Source organism: Mustelus asterias, unplaced genomic scaffold (assembly GCF_964213995.1).
Source record: "Mustelus asterias unplaced genomic scaffold, sMusAst1.hap1.1 HAP1_SCAFFOLD_3458, whole genome shotgun sequence".
Taxonomy (NCBI): domain Eukaryota; kingdom Metazoa; phylum Chordata; class Chondrichthyes; order Carcharhiniformes; family Triakidae; genus Mustelus; species Mustelus asterias.
The window spans coordinates 13,805-33,084 of NW_027593403.1; the positions used below are offsets into that span (position 1 = coordinate 13,805).

At 55.9% G+C, this 19,280-nt stretch overlaps 1 protein-coding gene across 1 annotated transcript in view; it reads right to left on the bottom strand.

Moving 5' to 3' along the window:
- The window catches only part of LOC144490582 (prolactin receptor-like), a gene marked incomplete at both ends in the record, with an annotated part of 32,179 nt that extends 12,993 nt beyond the window's left edge, over nt 1-19,186 (bottom strand). The window contains 2 exons of the mRNA XM_078208294.1: nt 13,326-13,495; nt 19,063-19,186. Coding sequence (XP_078064420.1) covers nt 13,326-13,495; nt 19,063-19,186 — 294 coding nt within the window. The remainder of the gene's footprint in view (nt 1-13,325; nt 13,496-19,062) is intronic.
- Between the last annotated feature and the right edge of the window lie 94 nt (nt 19,187-19,280).

A 19,280-nucleotide genomic window follows, 5' to 3' on the forward strand; every position in this document is an offset into this window, starting at 1 on the left:
TGGCAAGGTGGATACAAAACTGGCTCGGTCAGTTGGGGCTGGGATCCAGGATGTCGCTGGGCGAGTCCCAGAGATCCTGAGGGGGGAGGGAGAGGAGCCGGAGGTAGCGGTACATATTGGTACCGCTGATGTGGGAAGGAAGGGGGAAGGGGTCATGAAAAGAGAGTATAGGGAATTAGGGAGACAGCTGAGAAGGAGGAAAGGAAAGGGAGTAATCTCAGGATTGCTGCCTGTGCCACGGGAGGGTGAGGGCAGGAATGGAGTGAGGTGGAAGATGAATGTGTGGCTGAGGGACTGGTGCAGGGGGCAGGGATTCAGGTTCCTGGATCATTGGGACCTCTTCAGGGGCAGGTGTGACCTGTACACAAAAAACGGGTGGCACTTGAATCCCAGGGGGACCAATATCCTGGCGGGAAGGTTGGCTAAGGCTGCTGGGGAGAGTTTAAACTAGATAGGTTCGGGGGAGGGGATCAAAATGAGGTGACTGAGAGCGAGGAAGATAGCTCGCAAACAGAGAAGGGTTATAGACAGTGCAAGAGGGCGGATGGACGGGGGATAGAGAAGGGGAGAGCTCAGACCAAAGGATTGAGATGTGTTTACTTTCATGCCAGGAGTTTAGTGAATAAAGGGGATGAGCTCAGAGCGTGGATCGATGCCTGGAAGTGTGATGTGGTGGCCATTACGGAGACTTGGATGTCTCAGGGACAGGACTGGATACTCCAGGTGCCGGGATTCAGATGTTTCAGGAAGGACAGGGAGGGAGGCAAGAGAGGGGGTGAAGTGGCACTGCTGATCAGGGATAGTGTCACAGCTGTAGAGAAGGTGTATGCTGTGGAGGGATTGTCTACAGAGTCTCTGTGGGTGGAAGTTCAGAGTGGGAAGGGACCGGTCACTTTGCTGGGAGTTTTCTATAGGCCGCCCAATAGTAACAGAGAGGTGGAGGAGCAGATAGGGAAACAGATCCTGGAGAGATGCAGTAATAGCAGAGTTGTTGTGATGGGAGACTTTAATTTCCCAAACATAGATGGGAATATCCCTAGGGTAAGGGGATTGGATGGGGAAGAGTTCGTTAGGTGTGTTCAGGAGGGTTTCCTGACACAGCATGTGGACAAGCCTACAAGAGGAGAGGCTGTACTTGATCTGATACTGACCAATGAACCTGGACAGGTGTCAGATCTCTCAGTGGGAGAGCATCTTGGGGATAGCGATCATAACTCTATCTCCTTCAGGCTTGCATTGGAAAAAGAGAGGATCAGGCAAGCTAGGAAAGTGTTAATATGGAGTAAGGGGAAATATGAAGACATAAGGCAGCAAATTAGAGGAGTAAATTGGAAGGAGGTATTCTCGGGAAAATGTACTGAAGAGAGGTGGCAGTTTTTCAAGGAATGTCTGTCTAGAATTCTACAGGACAACGTTCCGAGCAGACAGGGAGGTGTTGGTCAGTTAAAGGAACCGTGGTGCACGAAAGCTGTGCGGGACCTAGTCGAGAAGAAAAGGAAAGCATACAAAAGGTTCCGAGAGCTTGGCGAAGATAGGGATTTAGAAGAGTATACGGCTTGTAGGAAGGGACGAAAGAAGGAAATTAGGAGAGACAGAAGGGGTCACGAGAAGGCCTTGGCAGGTAGGATTAAGGAGAACCCTAAGGCGTTCTATAAATATGTGAAGAGTAAAAGGATGAGACGTGAAGGAATAGGGCCTATAAAAGGTGAAGGCAGGAAAGTCTGTACGGAACCAGTAGAAATGGCAGAGGTGCTCAATGAGTATTTTGCCTCAGTTTTCACAGAGGAGAAGGACCTGGGTGGATGTACTGCGGGCTTGCGGTGGACTGAAAGGATTGAGTATGTGGACTTTAAGAAAGAGGCTGTGCTGGAATCTTTGAATGGCATCAAGATAGATAAGTTGCCGGGTCCGGATGGGATGTACCCCAGGTTACTGTGGGAGGCGAGGGAAGAGATTGCAGAGCCTCTGGCGATGATCTTTGCGTCGTCGATGGAGACGGGAGAGGTGCCGGAGGATTGGAGGGTTGCAGATGTGGTTCCTATTTTCAAGAAGGGGAATAGGGATAGCCCAGGAAATTACCGACCGGTGAGTCTAACCTCAGTGGTTGGTAAACAGACGGAGAAGATCCTGAGGGACAGGATATATGAGCATTTAGAGAGGTTTAGTATGCTCAAGAATACTCAGCATGGCTTTGTCAAGGGCAGATCGTGCCTTACGAGCCTGGTGGAGTTCTTCGAAAATGTGACGAAACACATTGACGAAGGGAAAGCGGTAGATGTGGTTTATATGGATTTTAGCAAGGCGTTCGATAAGGTCCCCCATGCAAGGCTTCTAGAAAAAGTGAGAGGGCATGGGATCCAAGGGGCTGCTGCCCGGTGGATCCAGAACTGGCTTGCCCAAAGGAGGCAGAGAGTGTGTATAGATGGGTCTTTTTCTAAATGGAGGTCGGTCACCAGTGGTGTGCCCCAGGGATCTGTTCTGGGACCCTTGCTGTTTGTCATTTTCATAAATGACCTGGATGAGGAAGCGGAGGGATGGGTTGGTAGGTTTGCCAATGACACGAAGGTTGGTGGGGTTGTGGATAGTCTGGAGGGATGTCAGAAGTTACAGAGGGACATAGATAGGATGCAAGACTGGGCGGACAAGTGGCAGATGGACTTCAACCCAGATAAATGTGTTGTGGTCCATTTTGATAGGACAAATGGGATGAAGGAGTACAATCTAAAGGGAAAGACTCAGTACGGTAGAGGATCAGAAGGACCTTGGGGTCCGGGTCCATAGGACTCTAAAATCGGCCCCGCAGGTGGAGGAGGTGGTTAAGAAGGTGTATGGTGTGCTGGCCTTTATCAATCGACGGATTGAGTTTAGGAGTCCGGGGATAATGATGCAGCTATATAAGACCCTCGTCAGACCCCACTTGGAGTACTGTGCTCAGTTCTGGTCGCCTCACTATCGGAAGGATGTGGAAAAGATTGAAAAGGTGCAGAGGAGATTTACAAGGATGTTGCCTGGATTGAGTGGCATGCCTTATGAGGATAGGCTGTGGGAGCTCGGTCTTTTCTCCTTGGAGAGACGAAGGATGAGAGGAGACCTAATAGAGGTGCATAAGATGTTGAGAGGCATAGATCGGGTGGACTCTCAGAGGCTTTTTCCCAGGGTGGAAATGGCTGCTACGAGAGGACACAGGTTTAAGGTGCTGGGGGGTAGGTACAGGGGAAATGTTAGGGGGATGTTTTTCACACAGAGGGTGGTGGGCGAGTGGAATCGGCTGCCGTCAGTGGTGGTGGAGGCAAACTCAATAGGGTCTTTTAAGAGACTCCTAGATGAGTACATGGAGCTTAATAGGATGGAGGGTTATAGGTAGGCCTAAAAGGTAGGGATGTGTTCGGCACAACTTGTGGGGCTGAAGGGGCCTGTTTGTGCTGTAGTTTTTCTATGTTTCTATGTTAAAGGACACAGAGGGTAGCAGTGGAAGGGTGCGTTTCTGAATGGAGGGCTGTGACAAGTGGTGTTCCTCAGGGATCAGTGCTGGGACCTTTGCTGTTTGTAATATATATAAATGATTTGGAGGAAAATGTAACTGGATTGATCAGTAAGTTTGCGGACGACACAAAGGTTGGTGGATTTGCGGATAGCGATGAGGACCATCCGAGGATACAGCAGGATATAGATCAGTTGGAGACTTGGGCGGAGACATGGCAGATGGAGTTTAATCCGGACAAATGTGAGGTAATGCATTTTGGAAGGTCTAATACAGATAGGAAATATACAGTAAATGGCAGAACCCTTAAGAGTATTGATAGGCAAAGGGATCTGGGTGTACAGGTACACAGGTCACTGAAAGTAGCAATGCAGGTGGAGAAGGTAGTCAAGAAGGCATACGGCATGCTTGCCTTCATCGGCCGGGGTATTGAGTTTAAAAATTGGCAAGTCATGTTGCAGCTTTTCGAACATTAGTTAGGCCACACTTCGAATATAGTGTTCAATTCTGGTCGCCACACTACCAGAAGGATGTGGAGGCTTTGGAGAGGGTACAGGAAAGATTTACCAGGATGCTGCCTGCTATGGAGGGCATTCGCTATGAGGAGAGGTTGGAGAAACTTGGTTTCTTCTCACTGGAGCGACGGAGGTTGAGGGGAGACCTGATAGAAGTCTACAAGATGATGAGGGGCAAGGACAGAGTGGATAGTCAGAAGCTTTTTCCCAGGGTGGAAGTGTCAATTACTAGGGGGCACAGGTTTAAGGTGCGAGGGGCAAGGTTTAAAGGAGATGTACGAGGCTGATTTTTTACACAGAGAGTAGTGGGTGCCTGGAACTCGTTGCCGGGAGAGGTAGTGAAAGCGGATACGGTGGTGACTTTTAAGGGGCGTCTTGACAAGTACATGAATAGGATGGGACTAGAGGGACACGGTCCCCGGAAGGGTAGGGGGTTTTAGTTCACTCGGGCAGCATGGTCGGTGCAGGCTTGGAGGGCCGAAGGACCTGTTCCTGTGCTGTAATTTTCTTTGTTCTTTTTTCTTTATTAGCAGAAATCTGTGGGTTTATATGTCAGGAAAGGATTGCCGGACTGGGTCTCCGGTCACTTGGAAAAAGAAGATCCGGCTGCAATAACAGCGATGATTAGAATGATGGAAGGTTTTGATGAAGTGGATACAGAGAGAATGTTTCCTCTTCTGGGGAAGAGCTGAACTGGAGATCATCAATATCAGGTCATCACCAAGAAGCAGACAGGTGGACACCAGGGCAGAATTCAAGGTGCTCTAACTGAATGTATGCAGCACTCACAACAAGCAGATAGATTGAGGCACAAATTGAAGTATTGAGACAAGCTGGGAAGTGAATATTCAAACCTATTTGACATTGAAGAATAGATAATAAGGAAGAGGAGGTGGGCTGGCACTGTGAATCCAGGTTAAGATCAGCCCATTAATGAGAGAGGATCTTACATCAAAAAATCCAGATATCAGATCAGTCTGGGTGGAGGGAGGAAAGGGTAGTGTGGGGCATGGTATAAACCAGGAAGTTAGAGGTGAGTGTGACAAGGTAACACATGGAGATTTCAATCTATATATCCACTGGGGAAACCTAATTAACATTAATAATGAGGAGGTTGAATTCCTGGAATAGATAAAGATGACTTTCTCGAGCAGTATGTTCAGGAACCAACTGGAGAATGAGTAATTTTAGACCTCGTGTTTATTTCCCATCCCGAGTTGCCCTTGAACTGAACTGATGTCTCGCTCGGACATTTCAGTTGTGATTCAGCTGCATTGCTGTGGGTCTGGAGTCACATGTAGGCCAGGCCGGGTAAGGATGGCAGATTTCCTTCCCTAAAGGACATCAGTGACCCAGATGGGTTTTTCCAACAATCGACAATGGTTTCATGGTCATCAGTAGATTCTTAATTCCAGATATTTTTTATTGAATTCAAATTCCAGCATTAGTACAAGGGCAGCCAATGGCTGGCATTTTAAGAATTAATAGAAGGTTTGTGGTGAATTTACATTTTTCTGAGACACAAATGAACAGCGGGTAAAGTGATCCAACGTTGGCCAACAACAGACGTTAAAGATTGTATTGGATCAAAGGGAAGAGGCTTATAAAGCTGCCAAAATCTGAGTAGGCCTCAGGACTGGGAGAACTGAGCATTCAGCAAAGAGAACCAAGAAACTGATAAAGAGAAACAGTAAGAAGTCTCACAACACCAGGTTAAAGTCCAATAGGTTTATTTGGAATCACGAGCTTTCGGAGCGCTGCTCCGTGAGTGACTCACCTGATGAAGGAGCAGCGCTCCGAAAGCTCGTGATTTCAAATAAACCTGTTGGACTTTAACCTGGTGCTGTGAGATTCTTACTGTGCCCACCCCAGTCCAACGCCGGCAACTCCACATCAAAGAGAAAATAGAATGTGAAATTAAACCAGTGAAAACCCTAAAAAACAACTACATAGAACATAGAACATTACAGCGCAGAACAGGCCCTTCGGCCCACGATGTTGCACCGACCAGTTAAAAAAAAAAACTGTGACCCTCCAACCTAAACCAATTTCTTTTCGTCCATGAACCTATCTACGGATCTCTTAAACGCCCCCAAACTAGGCGCATTTACTACTGATGCTGGCAGGGCATTCCAATCCCTCACCACCCTCTGTTGAAGCTTCTCCCGGTACGGAGAAAGGAAGCGGCTGCGACAGACAAACGTGGGGGTTACAGAGAGTGGATTATTTACAATGCGGGAATGTTGGAGAAAATAAACAAATACTCTGGGGGGAGAGGCGGGCGTAGCCCATTGCCGCTCTGTCAGCTGTTCCTTTGACATAGAAATTGAGGTGTGTGTGTGCTCACACGGGCAGGTCAAGCTTTGAATGAGCCAATCCACCAGCAACCTCGGCCTTTGACAGATCAGGGCACGTTATCAAATACACCCCAATCTAAAGAAAATAAATTTAAAAATAGGAACCCCACCCCCATGGACATGGAAACACCCCCTCCCTCCACAGACACAGTGTCCCCTTTCCCCCAGGGAACCCTCACCTACATCCCAAATTTCCCCAGTGGAAGACCCTCCAGCACTGCCCTTTTGTCAGGAGCAGTGCCAGAGGGCAGTGCCAGAGGGCAGTGTCAGAGGGCAGTGCCAGAGGGCAGTGCCAGAGGGCAGTGCCAGAGGGCAGTGTCAGAGGGCAGTGCCAGAGGGCAGTGCCAGAGGGCAGTGCCAGAGGGCAGTGTCAGAGGGCAGTGCCAGAGGGCAGTGCCAGAGGGCAGTGCCAGAGGGCAGTGCCAGAGGGCAGTGTCAGAGGGCAGTGCCAGAGGGCAGTGCCAGAGGGCAGTGTCAGAGGGCAGTGCCAGAGGGCAGTGCCAGAGGGCAGTGTCAGAGGGCAGTGCCAGAGCGCAGTGTCAGAGGGCAGTGCCAGAGGGCAGTGTCAGAGGGCAGTGCCAGAGGGCAGTGCCAGAGGGCAGCGTCAGAGGGCAGTGCCAGAGGGCAGCGTCAGAGGGCAGTGCCAGAGGGCAGCGTCAGAGGGCAGTGCCAGAGGGCAGTGCCAGAGGGCAGTGTCAGAGGGCAGTGTCAGAGGGCAGTGCCAGAGGGCAGTGCCAGAGGGCAGCGTCAGAGGGCAGTGCCAGAGGGCAGTGCCAGAGGGCAGTGTCAGAGGGCAGTGTCAGAGGGCAGCGTCAGAGGGCAGTGCCAGAGGGCAGTGTCAGAGGGCAGTGCCAGAGGGCAGCGTCAGAGGGCAGTGCCAGAGGGCAGTGCCAGAGGGCAGTGTCAGAGGGCAGTGCCAGAGGGCAGTGCCAGAGGGCAGTGTCAGAGGGCAGTGCCAGAGGGCAGTGCCAGAGGGCAGTGCCAGAGGGCAGTGTCAGAGGGCAGTGTCAGAGGGCAGTGTCAGAGGGCAGTGCCAGAGGGCAGTGTCAGAGGGCAGTGTCAGAGGGCAGTGCCCGGGATTGACACTCTCCCCCGGGGGGGAGGGGGGGGGGGCGCTGTCCTTATCTCTGCACCCCAGCAGCTTCTGTTCACCAGCTCCCCACTTAGTAAAAACCTGTTGGGACCCTTGGCCATGTGACGCCTTGCTGCTGGAGGATGGGGAGGGGGGGGCGGATTTTGTTCCTACGTGGCGGGGGGGGGGGGGGGGGTTGTTCCAGCAGGAGGGTCTGCTAATTATATCGAAATGAATTCAGATAGTCTCCTGTCATTTCATGGTGGGGTGTCTGGTCTCTCAATGCGGGGGGAGGCAGGGTGGGGGGCAGGGTGGGGGGCAGGGTGGGGGGCAGGGTGGGGGGCAGGGTGGGGGGCAGGGTGGGGGGCAGGGTGGGGGGCAGGGTGGGGGGCAGGGTGGGGGGCAGGGTGGGAGGCAGGGTGGGGGGCAGGGTGGGGGGCAGGGTGGGGGGCAGGGTGGGGGGCAGGGTGGGGGGCAGGGTGGGGGGCAATTGAGTGGGGAAATCCCACTGGTGTGAAAGCAGTTTTGGGACACTCATTCGATTCTCCATCCCCACCCCCAGTCCCACCCTCAAAACCGGGGGAGGAATATCCCCCCCTTTGATCTGTCTTCACGGAGGAAGCTAGAGAAAATCTCCCAGAAATACTAATGAATCAAATGACCAGTGAGATTGAGAATTCAGTATTTGTATAAAAAGGAAGTGTGAGAGAAGCAGTTCGTGTCCAAACGCAGCAAGATCTGGACAATGAGCAGGTCCCTCATTGTTCCACAGGACCAGGCTGAGGAGAAGGCAGTTGGTTTGTTCACTACATTTATTTATTTATTTTAAGTTAAATTTGTGTAAAAATATCGGAGGTTTTTTTTTTAAAACAGGAAGTGGGCCCAGCAGGAGTCTGGGAAGGTTTTTGGAGGGTTTAAAAGTAGGCCGCACTTTTGAGCGGGCAGCATCGTTAGCGGGCAGCAGAGTGAGCAGGGGGCAGAGTGAGAGCTGTAGGGCTTTGGCTCACAGGGCTTGGGCAGAAAGGGCGAGCAGGGGTGAGTTAATTCATTTTTTGCTGTTTCTACCTGGTATTGGCAAGGTATCTAGAGGGGATGGGTGTGAAGGCAGTGCAATGTTCCTCTTGCACTATGTTCGAGGTGAGGGACGACGTCAGTGTCCCTGCTGATTATACCTGTGAGAAGTGCATCCATCTGCAGCTCCTCCAAAACCGTGTAAGGGAACTGGAGCTGGAGTTGGAGGAACTTAGGATCATTAGGGATGCAGAGATGGCCATAGACAGAAGCTTCAGGGATACAGTTACTCCGCGGAATGAAAATAGATGGGTGACGGTGAGAGGGGCTGGGAAGAAGCAGTCGGTGCAGGGATCCCCTGTGGTCGTTCCCCTTAGCAATAAGTATTCCGCTTTGGATACGGTTGAGGGGGACGACATACCAGTGGTGAGCCGCAGTGAGAGGATCTCCGGCACTGAGTCCGTCCCTGTGGCTCAGGAGGGTAAGGAGGAGAGCGGGAGGGCAATAGTTATTGGGGACACGTTAGTTAGAGGGATAGATAGGAGGTTCTGTGGCAGCAAAAGAGACTCGAGGATGGTTTGTTGCCTACCGGATGCCAGGGTCCGTGACGTCTCGGACCGTGTTTTCCGGATTCTTAAGGGGGAGGGGAAACAGTCACAAGTCGTGGTACACATTGGTACCAACGACATAGGTAAGAGAAGGGACGGGGATTTAAAACAGGAATTTCGGGAGCTGGGCTGGAAGCTGAGAGCAAAGACAAAACATGTGGTCATCTCTGGTACGCTACCGGTGCCACGTGATAGCGAGTTGAGGAACAGGGAGAGAGTGCACTTAAACATGTGGTTGCAGGGATGGTGCAGGAGGGAGGGTTTCAGATACGTGGATAATTGGAACACATTCTGGGGAAGGTGGGACCTCTACAAACAGGACGGGGTGCACCTGAACCAGAGGGGCACCAATATCCTGGGAGGGAAATTTGCTACGGCTCTTCAGGGGGATTTAAACTAATTTGTCAGGGGAGTGGGAAAAGGAGTTGTAGTCCGGAAGTCAGTGTTGAGGGTGGTGAGATATTGGGGAAGGTATCAAGGTCAAGGGTGGGTACCGGTAGACAGGAAGATGGGTTGAAGTGTGTCTACTTCAATGCAAGGAGCATCCGGAACAAGGTGGATGAACTTGGGGCGTGGATTGCTACTTGGGACTACGATGTTGTGGCCATTACGGAGACGTGGGTAGAACAAGGACAGGAATGGTTGTTGGACGTTCCGGGGTATAGATGTTTCAGTAAGTGTAGGGAAGCTGGTAAAAGAGGTGGAGGAGTAGCATTGTTAATCAAGGATAGTTTAACGGCTGCGGAAAAGCACTTTGAGGGGGATCTGCACACTGAGGTAATATGGGCTGCAGTTAGAAACAGGAAAGGAGCGGTCACGTTGCTAGGAGTTTACTATAGGCCCCCAAATAGTAATAGAGATGTGGAGGAAGAAATTGCTAAGCAGATTATGGATACGTGTGGGGGTCACAGGGTAGTTGTCATGGGGGACTTTAACTTTCCAAATATTGATTGGAACCTTTGTAGGTCAAATAGTTTGGATGGGGCACTTTTTGTGCAGTGTGTGCAGGAGGGTTTCCTGACACAATATGTGGATAGGCCGACAAGGGGTGAGGCCACATTGGATTTGGTACAGGGAAATGAACCGGGCCAAGTGTTAGATTTGGTTGCGGGAGAGAACTTTGGAGATAGTGACCACAATTCGGTGTCTTTTGTTATTGCAATGGAGAGGGATAGGGCCGGACAGCAGGGCAAGGCTTACAATTGGGGGAGAGGTAATTATGATGCGATTAGGCAAGAATTAGGGGGCATAAGATGGGAACAGAAACTGTCAGGGAAAGGCACTGATGAAAAGTGGAACTTTTTCAAGGAACAAATACTGGGTGTCCTTGATAGGTATGTCCCTGTCAGGCAGGGAGGAAATGGCCGAGTGAGGGAACCGTGGTTCACAAAAGAGGTGGAATGTCTTGTGAAAAGGAAGAGGGAAGCTTATGTAGGGATGAGGAAACAAGGTTCAGATGGCTCGATTGAGGGTTACAAGTTAGCAAGGAATGAGCTGAAAAAGGGGCTGAGGAGAGCTAGGAGGGGACATGAGAAGTCCTTGGCGGGTCGGATCAAGGAAAACCCCAAGGCTTTTTACTCTTATGTGAGGAATAAAAGAATGACCAGGGTGAGGTTAGGGCCGGTCAAGGACAGTGGTGGGAACTTGTGTATGGAATCAGTAGAGATAGGCGAGGTGATGAATGAATACTTTTCTTCAGTGTTCACCAAGGAGAGGGGCCATGTTTTTCAGGAAGAGAAGGTGTTACAGGCTAATAGGCTGGAGGAAATAGATGTTCGGAGGGAGGATGTATTGGCAGTTTTGAATAAACTGAAGGTCGATAAGTCCCCTGGGCCTGATGAAATGTATCCTAGGATTCTTTGGGAGGCGAGGGATGAGATTGCAGAGCCTTTGGCTTTGATCTTTGGGTCCTCGCTGTCCACGGGGATGGTGCCAGAGGACTGGAGAGTGGCGAATGTTGTTCCTCTGTTTAAAAAAGGGAATAGAAATGACCCTGGTAATTATAGACCGGTTAGTCTGACTTCGGTGGTTGGTAAATTGATGGAAAAGGTCCTTAGGGATGGGATTTACGACCATTTAGAAAGATGCGGATTAATCCGGGATAGTCAGCACGGATTTGTGAAGGGCAAATCGTGCCTCACAAATTTGATAGAATTTTTTGAGGAGGTAACTAGGTGTGTTGATGAAGGTAGGGCGGTTGATGTCATATACATGGATTTTAGTAAGGCGTTTGATAAGGTCCCCCATGGTCGGCTTATGATGAAAGTAAGGAGGTGTGGGATAGAGGGAAAGTTGGCCGATTGGATAGGTAACTGGCTATCTGATCGAAGACAGAGGGTGGTGGTGGATGGAAAATTTTCGGACTGGAGGCAGGTTGCTAGCGGAGTGCCGCAGGGATCGGTGCTTGGTCCTCTGCTCTTTGTGATTTTTATTAATGACTTCGAGGAGGGGGCTGAAGGGTGGATCAGTAAATTTGCTGATGACACCAAGATTGGTGGAGTAGTGGATGAGGTGGAGGGCTGTTGTAGGCTGCAAAGAGACATAGATAGGATGCAAAGCTGGGCTGAAAAATGGCAAATGGAGTTTAACCCTGATAAATGTGAGGTGATTCATTTTGGTAGGACAAATTTAAATGTGGATTACAGGGTCAAAGGTAGGGTTCTGAAGACTGTGGAGGAACAGAGAGATCTTGGGGTCCATATCCACAGATCTCTAAAGGTTGCCACTCAAGTGGATAGAGCTGTGAAGAAGGCATATAGTGTGTTAGCTTTTATTAACAGGGGGTTGGAGTTTAAGAGCCGTGGGGCTATGCTGCAACTGTACAGGACCTTGGTGAGACCGCATTTGGAATATTGCGTGCAGTTCTGGTCACCTCACTATAAGAAGGATGTGGAAGCGCTGGAAAGAGTGCAGAGGAGATTTACCAGGATGCTGCCTGGTTTGGAGTGTCGGTCTTATGAGGAAAGGTTGAGGGAGCTGGGGCTGTTCTCTCTGGAGCGGAGGAGATTGAGGGGAGACTTAATAGAGGTTTATAAAATGATGAAGGGGATAGATAGAGTGAACGTTCAAAGACTATTTCCTCGGGTGGATGGAGCTATTACAAGGGGGCATAACTATAGGGTTCATGGTGGGAGATATAGGAAGGATATCAGAGGTCGGTTCTTCACGCAGAGAGTGGTTGGGGTGTGGAATGGACTGCCTGCAGTGATAGTGGAGTCAGACACTTTAGGAACATTTAAGCGGTTATTGGATAGGCACATGGAGCACACCAGGATGGTAGGGAGTGGGATAGCTTGATCTTGGTTTCAGATGAAGGTCGGCACAACATCGTGGGCTGAAGGGCCTGTTCTGTGCTGGTGTAATGTTCTATGTTCTATGTAATATCCAGGCTTGGGCTGACAAGTGGCAGTAACATTCACGCCACACAAATACCAGGCAATGACCATCACCAAAAGACACATTCTAACCACCACCCCTTGACATTCAATAGTGTAACTGTCACTGAATCCCCCACTGTCAACATCCTGGGGGTTACCATCGACCAGAAACTCAACCGGACCAGCCATATATTAATATATGGCTATCAGAGCAGGTCAGAGGCTGGGAATCCTGCAGCGAGTAACTCACCTCCTGACTTCCCAAAGCCTGTCCACCATCTACAAGGCACAAGTTAGGAGTGTGATGGAATACTCTCCACTTGCCTGGATGGGAGCAGCTCCAACAACACTCAAGAAGCTCGACACCATCCAGGACAAAGCAGCCCCGCTCGATTGCTACCCCTCCCACAAACACCCACTCCCTCCGTCACCGACTGTTCAATCTACAAGATGCACTGCAGCAATTCACCGAAGATCCTTAGGCAGCGCCTTCCAAACCCGCGACCGCTTCCATCTAGAAGGACAAGGGCAGCAGATACCTGGGAACACCCCCACCTGGAGGTTCTCCTCCGAGTTACTCACCATCCTGACTTGGAAATATATCGCTGTTCCTTCACTGTCACTGGGTAAAAATCCTGGAGCTCCCTCCCTAACAGCACAGTGGGTGTACCTACACCTCAGGGACTGCAGCTGTTCAAGAAGGCAGCTCACCGTCACCTTCTCAAGGGTATTAGGAGTGGACAGTAAATGCTGGTCTAGCCAGCGACACCCACATCCCTTGCAGGAATAAGGAATGAATGAGCTGGAGTCCTGGCTAAGCTGTATCTCAGTCTGGGTGAAGAGATGGTTCTGGTGTGATCAAAACGGTGAAGCAGCCTGTAGCTGAAGAGCAATGCTTACACACCGATATAGGTGACGTCTATGAAGACGGGATCTGATTGGCTGTTGTTGACTCCGTTAGTAGCGATGATGGTGATGGTGTAGATGGTCCAAATGGAGGTGTGGTTTCTGTCGAAGAAGCAGCTATTGGGGCCCATGCTGAGGTAGTCTGGACATTCCAACGCCATCTCGTCCCTTCATCAGAGAACACACATCAAATCAGCATGCAGACCCTGCATCGACTGGACTCAAAGCTGACCCCATCCTGACCCCGCTGTCACCCCGCTGACCCCACCCTGACCCCACCCTGACCCCACCCTGACCCAACGCTGACCCGACCCTCACCCCACCCTCACCCCACCCTCACCCCACCCTCACCCCACCCTCAGCCCACCCTCAGCACACCCTCAGCACACCCTCAGCACACCCTCAGCACACCCTCAGCCCACCCTGACCCCCACCCTCACCCCACCCTCACCCCACCCTCAGCCCACCCTGACCCCACCCTGACCCCACCCTGACCCCACCCTCAGCCCACCCTCAGCCCACCCTCAGCCCACCCTCAGCCCACCCTCAGCCCACCCTGACCCCCACCCTCACCCACCCTCACCCCACCCTCACCCCACCCTCACCCACCCTCACCCCACCCTCACCCCACCCTCACCCCACCCTCACCCCATTCTCATCCCACCCTCACCCCACCCTAATGCCGCCCTGGCCCCGCCCTGACCCCACCCAGACCCACCCTGACCCCGCCCTGACCCCACCCAGACCCATCCTGACCCCGCCCTGACCCCATCCGCATCCCTCCTTCACCCTGCCCTGATCCCACCCTGACCCCACCCTGATCCTGCCCTGACCCCACCCTCACCCCGCTCTGACCCCACCCTCACCCCATCCTGACCCCACCCTCCTCACCACACCCTCACCCCACCCTGACCCCACCCTGACCCCGCCTCACCCCATCCTCACCTGCCTTGACCCCTACCCTGACCCTGCCCTGATGCCCACCCTCACCCCGCCCTGACCCCATCTTCACCCCACCCTCACCCCATGCTCACCCCGTCCTGACCCCACCCTGACCCCACCCTCACCCTCCCCCACTCTGACCCCATCCTCACCCTGCCCTGACCCCGCCCTGACCCCATCCTCATCCCGTCCTGACCCCACACTCACCCTGCCCTGACCCCGCCCTGGCCCCATCCTCACCCCTCCTGATCCCACCCTCACCCGCCCTGACCCCACCCTGACCCTGTCCTCACCCCACCCTGACCCCACCCTCACCCACCCTGACCCTGCTCTGACCCCACCTTCATCCCTTCCAAACCCCACCCTGAGCACATCCTCATCCCATCCTCACCCCACTCTGACCCCGCCCTGACCCCACCCTCACCAACCCAAACCCCGCTCTGACCCCACCCTCATCCCGCCCTGACCCTACCCTGACCCTGCCCTGACCCCCACATGTACCCAATCCTGACCCTGTCCTGACTCCAGCTGGGCGAGTGAGAGTGGGGGGGGTTTGGGATGGGGGGTTTGGGGTGGGGGGTTTGGGGTGGGTGGTTTGGGGTGGGGGGGTTTGGGATGGGGGAGTTAGAGGTGGGGGGGTTTGGGGTGGGGCGTTTGGGGTGGGGAAGTTTGGGGTGGGGGGGGTTTGGGGTGGGGGGGTTTGGGGTGGGGGGGGTTTGGGGTGGGGGGTTTGGGGTGGGGGGGTTTGGGGTGGGGGGGGTTTGGAGTGGGGAGGTTTGGGGTGGGGGGGTTTGGGGTGGGGGGGTTTGGGGTGGGGGGTTTGGGGTGGGGAGGTTTGGGGTGGGGGGGTTTGGAGTGGGCGGTTTGGGGTGGGGGGTTTGGGGTGGGCGGTTTGGGGTGGGGGGTTTGGGGTGGGGGGTTTGGGGTGGGGGGTTTGGGGTGGGGGGTTTGGGGTGGGCGGTTTGGGGTGGGGGGTTTGGGGTGGGGGGGTTGGGGTGGGGGGTTTGGGGTGGGGGGTTTGGGGTGGGCGGTTTGGGGTGGGGGGGTTTGGGGTGGGGGGTTTGGGGTGGGGGGTTTGGGGTGGGGGGTTTGGGGTGGGCGGTTTGGGGTGGGGGGTTTGGGGTGGGGAGGTTTGGGGTGGGGGGTTTGGGGTGGGGAGGTTTGGGGTGGGGGGGTTTGGGGTGGGGAGGTTTTGGGGTGGGGGGTTTGGGGTGGGGGGGTTTGGGGTGGGGGGTTTGGGGTGGGGGGGTTTGGGGTGGGGGGTTTGGGGTGGGGGGGTTTGGGGTGGGGGGGTTTGGGTTGGGGGGGTTTGGGGTGGGGGGTTTGGGGTGGGGAGGTTTGGGTGGGGAGGTTTGGGGTGGGGGGGTTTGGGGTGGGGGGTTTGGGGTGGGGGGTTTGGGGTGGGGGGGTTTGGGGTGGGCGGTTTGGGGTGGGGGGTTTGGGGTGGGGGGTTTGGGGTGGGGAGGTTTGGGGTGGGCGGTTTGGGGTGGGGGGTTTGGGGTGGGGGGTTTGGGGTGGGGAGGTTTGGGGTGGGGGGTTTGGGGTGGGGGGTTTGGGGTGGGGAGGTTTGGGGTGGGGGGTTTGGGGTGGGCGGTTTGGGGTGGGGGGTTTGGGGTGGGGGAGTTTGGGGGTGGGGGGTTTGGGGTGGGCGGTTTGGGGTGGGGGGTTTGGGGTGGGGGTTGGGGTGGGGGGTTTGGGGTGGGGGGTTTGGGGTGGGGGGGTTTGGGGTGGGGGGTTTGGGGTGGGGAGGTTTGGGGTGGGGGGTTTGGGGTGGGGAGGTTTGGGTGGGGGGGTTTGGGGTGGGGGGTTTGGGGTGGGGAGGTTTGGGGTGGGGGCGGTTTGGGGTGGGGGGTTTGGGGGTGGGGGGTTTGGGGTGGGGAGGTTTGGGGTGGGGGGTTTGGGGTGGGCGGTTTGGGGTGGGGGGTTTGGGGTGGGGGGTTTGGGGTGGGGAGGTTTGGGGTGGGCGGTTTGGGGTGGGGGGTTTGGGGTGGGGGGTTTGGGGTGGGGAGGTTTGGGGTGGGGAGGTTTGGGGTGGGGGGTTTGGGGTGGGGGTTTGGGGTGGGGGGGTTGGGGTGGGGGTTGTGGGGTGGGGGGTTTGGGGTGGGGGGTTTGGGGTGGGGGGTTTGGGGTGGGGGGTTTGGGGTGGGGGTTTGGGGTGGGGGGTTTGGGGTGGGGGGGTTTGGGGTGGGGGGGTTGGGGTGGGGGGTTTGGGGTGGGTGGTTTGGGGTGGGGGGTTTGGGGTGGGGGGTTTGGGGTGGGGGGGTTGGGGTGGGGGGTTTGGGGTGGGGGTGTTGGGGTGGGGGGTTTGGGGTGGGGGTGTTGGGGTGGGGGGTTTGGGGTGGGTGGTTTGGGGTGGGGGGTTTGGGGTGGGGGGTTTGGGGTGGGGAGGTTTGGGGTGGGGGGGTTGGGGTGGGGGGTTTGGGGTGGGGGGTTTGGGGTGGGTGGTTTGGGGTGGGGGGTTTGGGGTGGGGGGTTTGGGGTGGGTGGTTTGGGGTGGGGAAGTTTGGGGTGGGGGGTTTGGAGTGGGGGGTTTTGGGGTGTGGGGGTTTGGAGTGGGGGGGTTTGGGGTGGGGGGTTTGGGGTGGGAGGTTTTGGGGTGGGGAGGTTTGGGGTGGGGTTGGGGTGGGGGGGTTTGGGGTGGGGGGTTTGGGGTGGGGGGTTTGGGGTGGGCGGTTTGGGGTGGGGGGTTTGGGGTGGGGGTTTGGGGTGGGGTGGTTTGGGGTGGGGGGTTTGGGGTGGGGGGGGTTTGGGGTGGGGGGTTTGGGGTGGGGGGTTTTGGGGTGGGGAAGTTTGGGGTGGGGGGTTTGGGGTGGGGGGGTTTGGGGTGGGGGGTTTGGGGTGGGGGGTTTGGGTGGGGGTTTGGGGTGGGGGGTTTGGGGTGGGGGGTTTGGGGTGGGCGGTTTGGGGTGGGCGGTTTGGGGTGGGGGGTTTGGGGTGGGCGGTTTGGGGTGGGGGGGTTTGGGGTGGGGGGTTTGGGGTGGGGGGGTTTGGGGTGGGGGGGTTTGGGATGGGAGGGTTTGGGGTGGGGGGTTTGGGGTTGGTGGGGGGTTTGGAGTGGGGGGGGTTTGGGGTGGGGAAGTTTGGGGTGGGGGGTTTGGGGTGGGGGGGTTTGGAGTGGGGGGTTTGGGGTGGGGGTGTTTGTGTGGGGGGTTTGGGGTGGGGGGTTTGGGGTGGGGGTGTTTGGGGTGGGTGGGTTTGGGGTGGGGGGTTTGGGGTGGGGAGGTTTGGGGTGGGGGTTTGGGTGGGGGGTTTGGGGTGGGGGGTTTGGGGTGGGGGGTTTGGGGTGGGGAGGTTTGGTGTGGGGGGGTTTGGGGTGGGGAGGTTTGGGGTGGGGCGGTTTGGGGTGGGGGGTTTGGGGTGGGGTGGTTTGGGGTGGGGGGGTTTGGGGTGGGGGGTTTGGGGTGGGGGGGGTTTGGGGTGGGGGGGTTTGTGGTGGGGGGTTTGGGGTGGGGGGTTTGGGGTGGGGGGTTTGGGGTGGGGGGGGTTTGGAGTGGGGGGGGTTTGGGGTGGGGGAAGTTTGGGGTGGGGGGTTTGGGGTGGGGGGGGGGTTGGAGTGGGGGGGGGTGGGGTGGAGAAGTTTGGGGTGGGGGGGTTTGGGGTGGGGGGGGTTTGGGTGGGGGGTTTGGGGTGGGGGTTTGGGGTGGGGGTGTTTGGGGTGGGGGGTTTGGGGTGGGGGGTTTGGGGTGGGGGGTTTGGGGTGGGGGGTTTGGGGTGGGGAGGTTTGGGGTGGGGGGGTTTGGGGTGGGGAGGTTTGGTGTGGGGGGTTTGGGGTGGGGGGTTTGGGGTGGGGAGGTTTGGGGTAGGGGGGTTTGGGGTGGGGAGGTTTGGTGTGGGGGGTTTGGGGTGGGGGGTTTGGGTGGGGGGTTTGGGGTGGGGGGTTTGGGGTGGGGGGGTTTGGAGTGGGGAGGTTTGGGGTGGGGGTGTTTGGGATGGGGGGGTTTGGGTGGGGGGTTTGAGGTGGGGGGGTTTGGGGTGGGGGGATTGGGGTGGGGGGTTTGGGGTGGGGGGGTTTGGGGTGGGGGGTTTGGGGTGGGGGGTTTGGGGTGGGGGGTTTGGGGTGGGGGGGTTTGGGGTGGGGGGGTTTGGGTTGGGGAGGTTTGGTGTGGGGGGGTTTGGGGTGGGGCGTTTGGGGTGGGGGGTTTGGGGTGGGGGGTTTGGGGTGGGGGGTTTGGGGTGGGGGTTTTGGGGTGGGGAGGTTTGGGGTGGGGAGGTTTGGTGTGGGGGGGTTTGGGGTGGGGGGTTTGGGGTGGGGAGGTTTGGGGTGGGGGGGTTTGGGGTGGGGGGTTTGGGGTGGGGGGTTTGGGGTGGGAGGTTTGGGGTGGGGAGGTTTGGGGTGGGGGGGTTTGGGGTGGGTGCGGTTTGGGGTGGGGGGGTTTGGGGTGGGGGGTTTGGTGTGGGGGGGTTGGGGTGGGGGGGTTTGGTGTGGGGGGGTTTGGGGTGGGGGTTTGGGGTGGGGGGGTTTGGGGTGGGGGGGTTTGGGGTGGGGAGGTTTGGGGTGGGGAGGTTTGGTGTGGGGGGGTTTGGGGTGGGGAGGTTTGGTGTGGGGGGGTTTGGAGTGGGGGGTTTGGGGTGGGGGGTTTGGGGTGGGCGGTTTGGTGTGGGGGGGTTTGGGGTGGGGGGTTTGGGGTGGGGGGTTTGGGATGGGGAGGTACCAGGGCCAGTGGAGTTGTGTCTGGGGCAGAGGAGCAGATGACCAGGGTGACCAGGTCCCTGTGTCTGGGTTCAGCCGCACCAGAGCGGGGCAGTGGGAATTCACTGCAATCTGGACTCACTCACACCCCACACGTCCTTACCCCTCGACACTGTACCACAGACTGTAATTGGTCAGTGATGCTCCATCCACAGCCGGTTCCCACCAACAGGTGAAGGTTTCTTTATCAGCCGAGCGACAGTGCGAAAGGTTTGGTTTTTCTGAAGCTGTGAGAAGAATAAACATTGAGACAGAGACTCGGGGGGCAGAGTGTGGCCAGAATCTGCTTCCAGTAAGAGGCGGAAATGTGTGAACGTACCC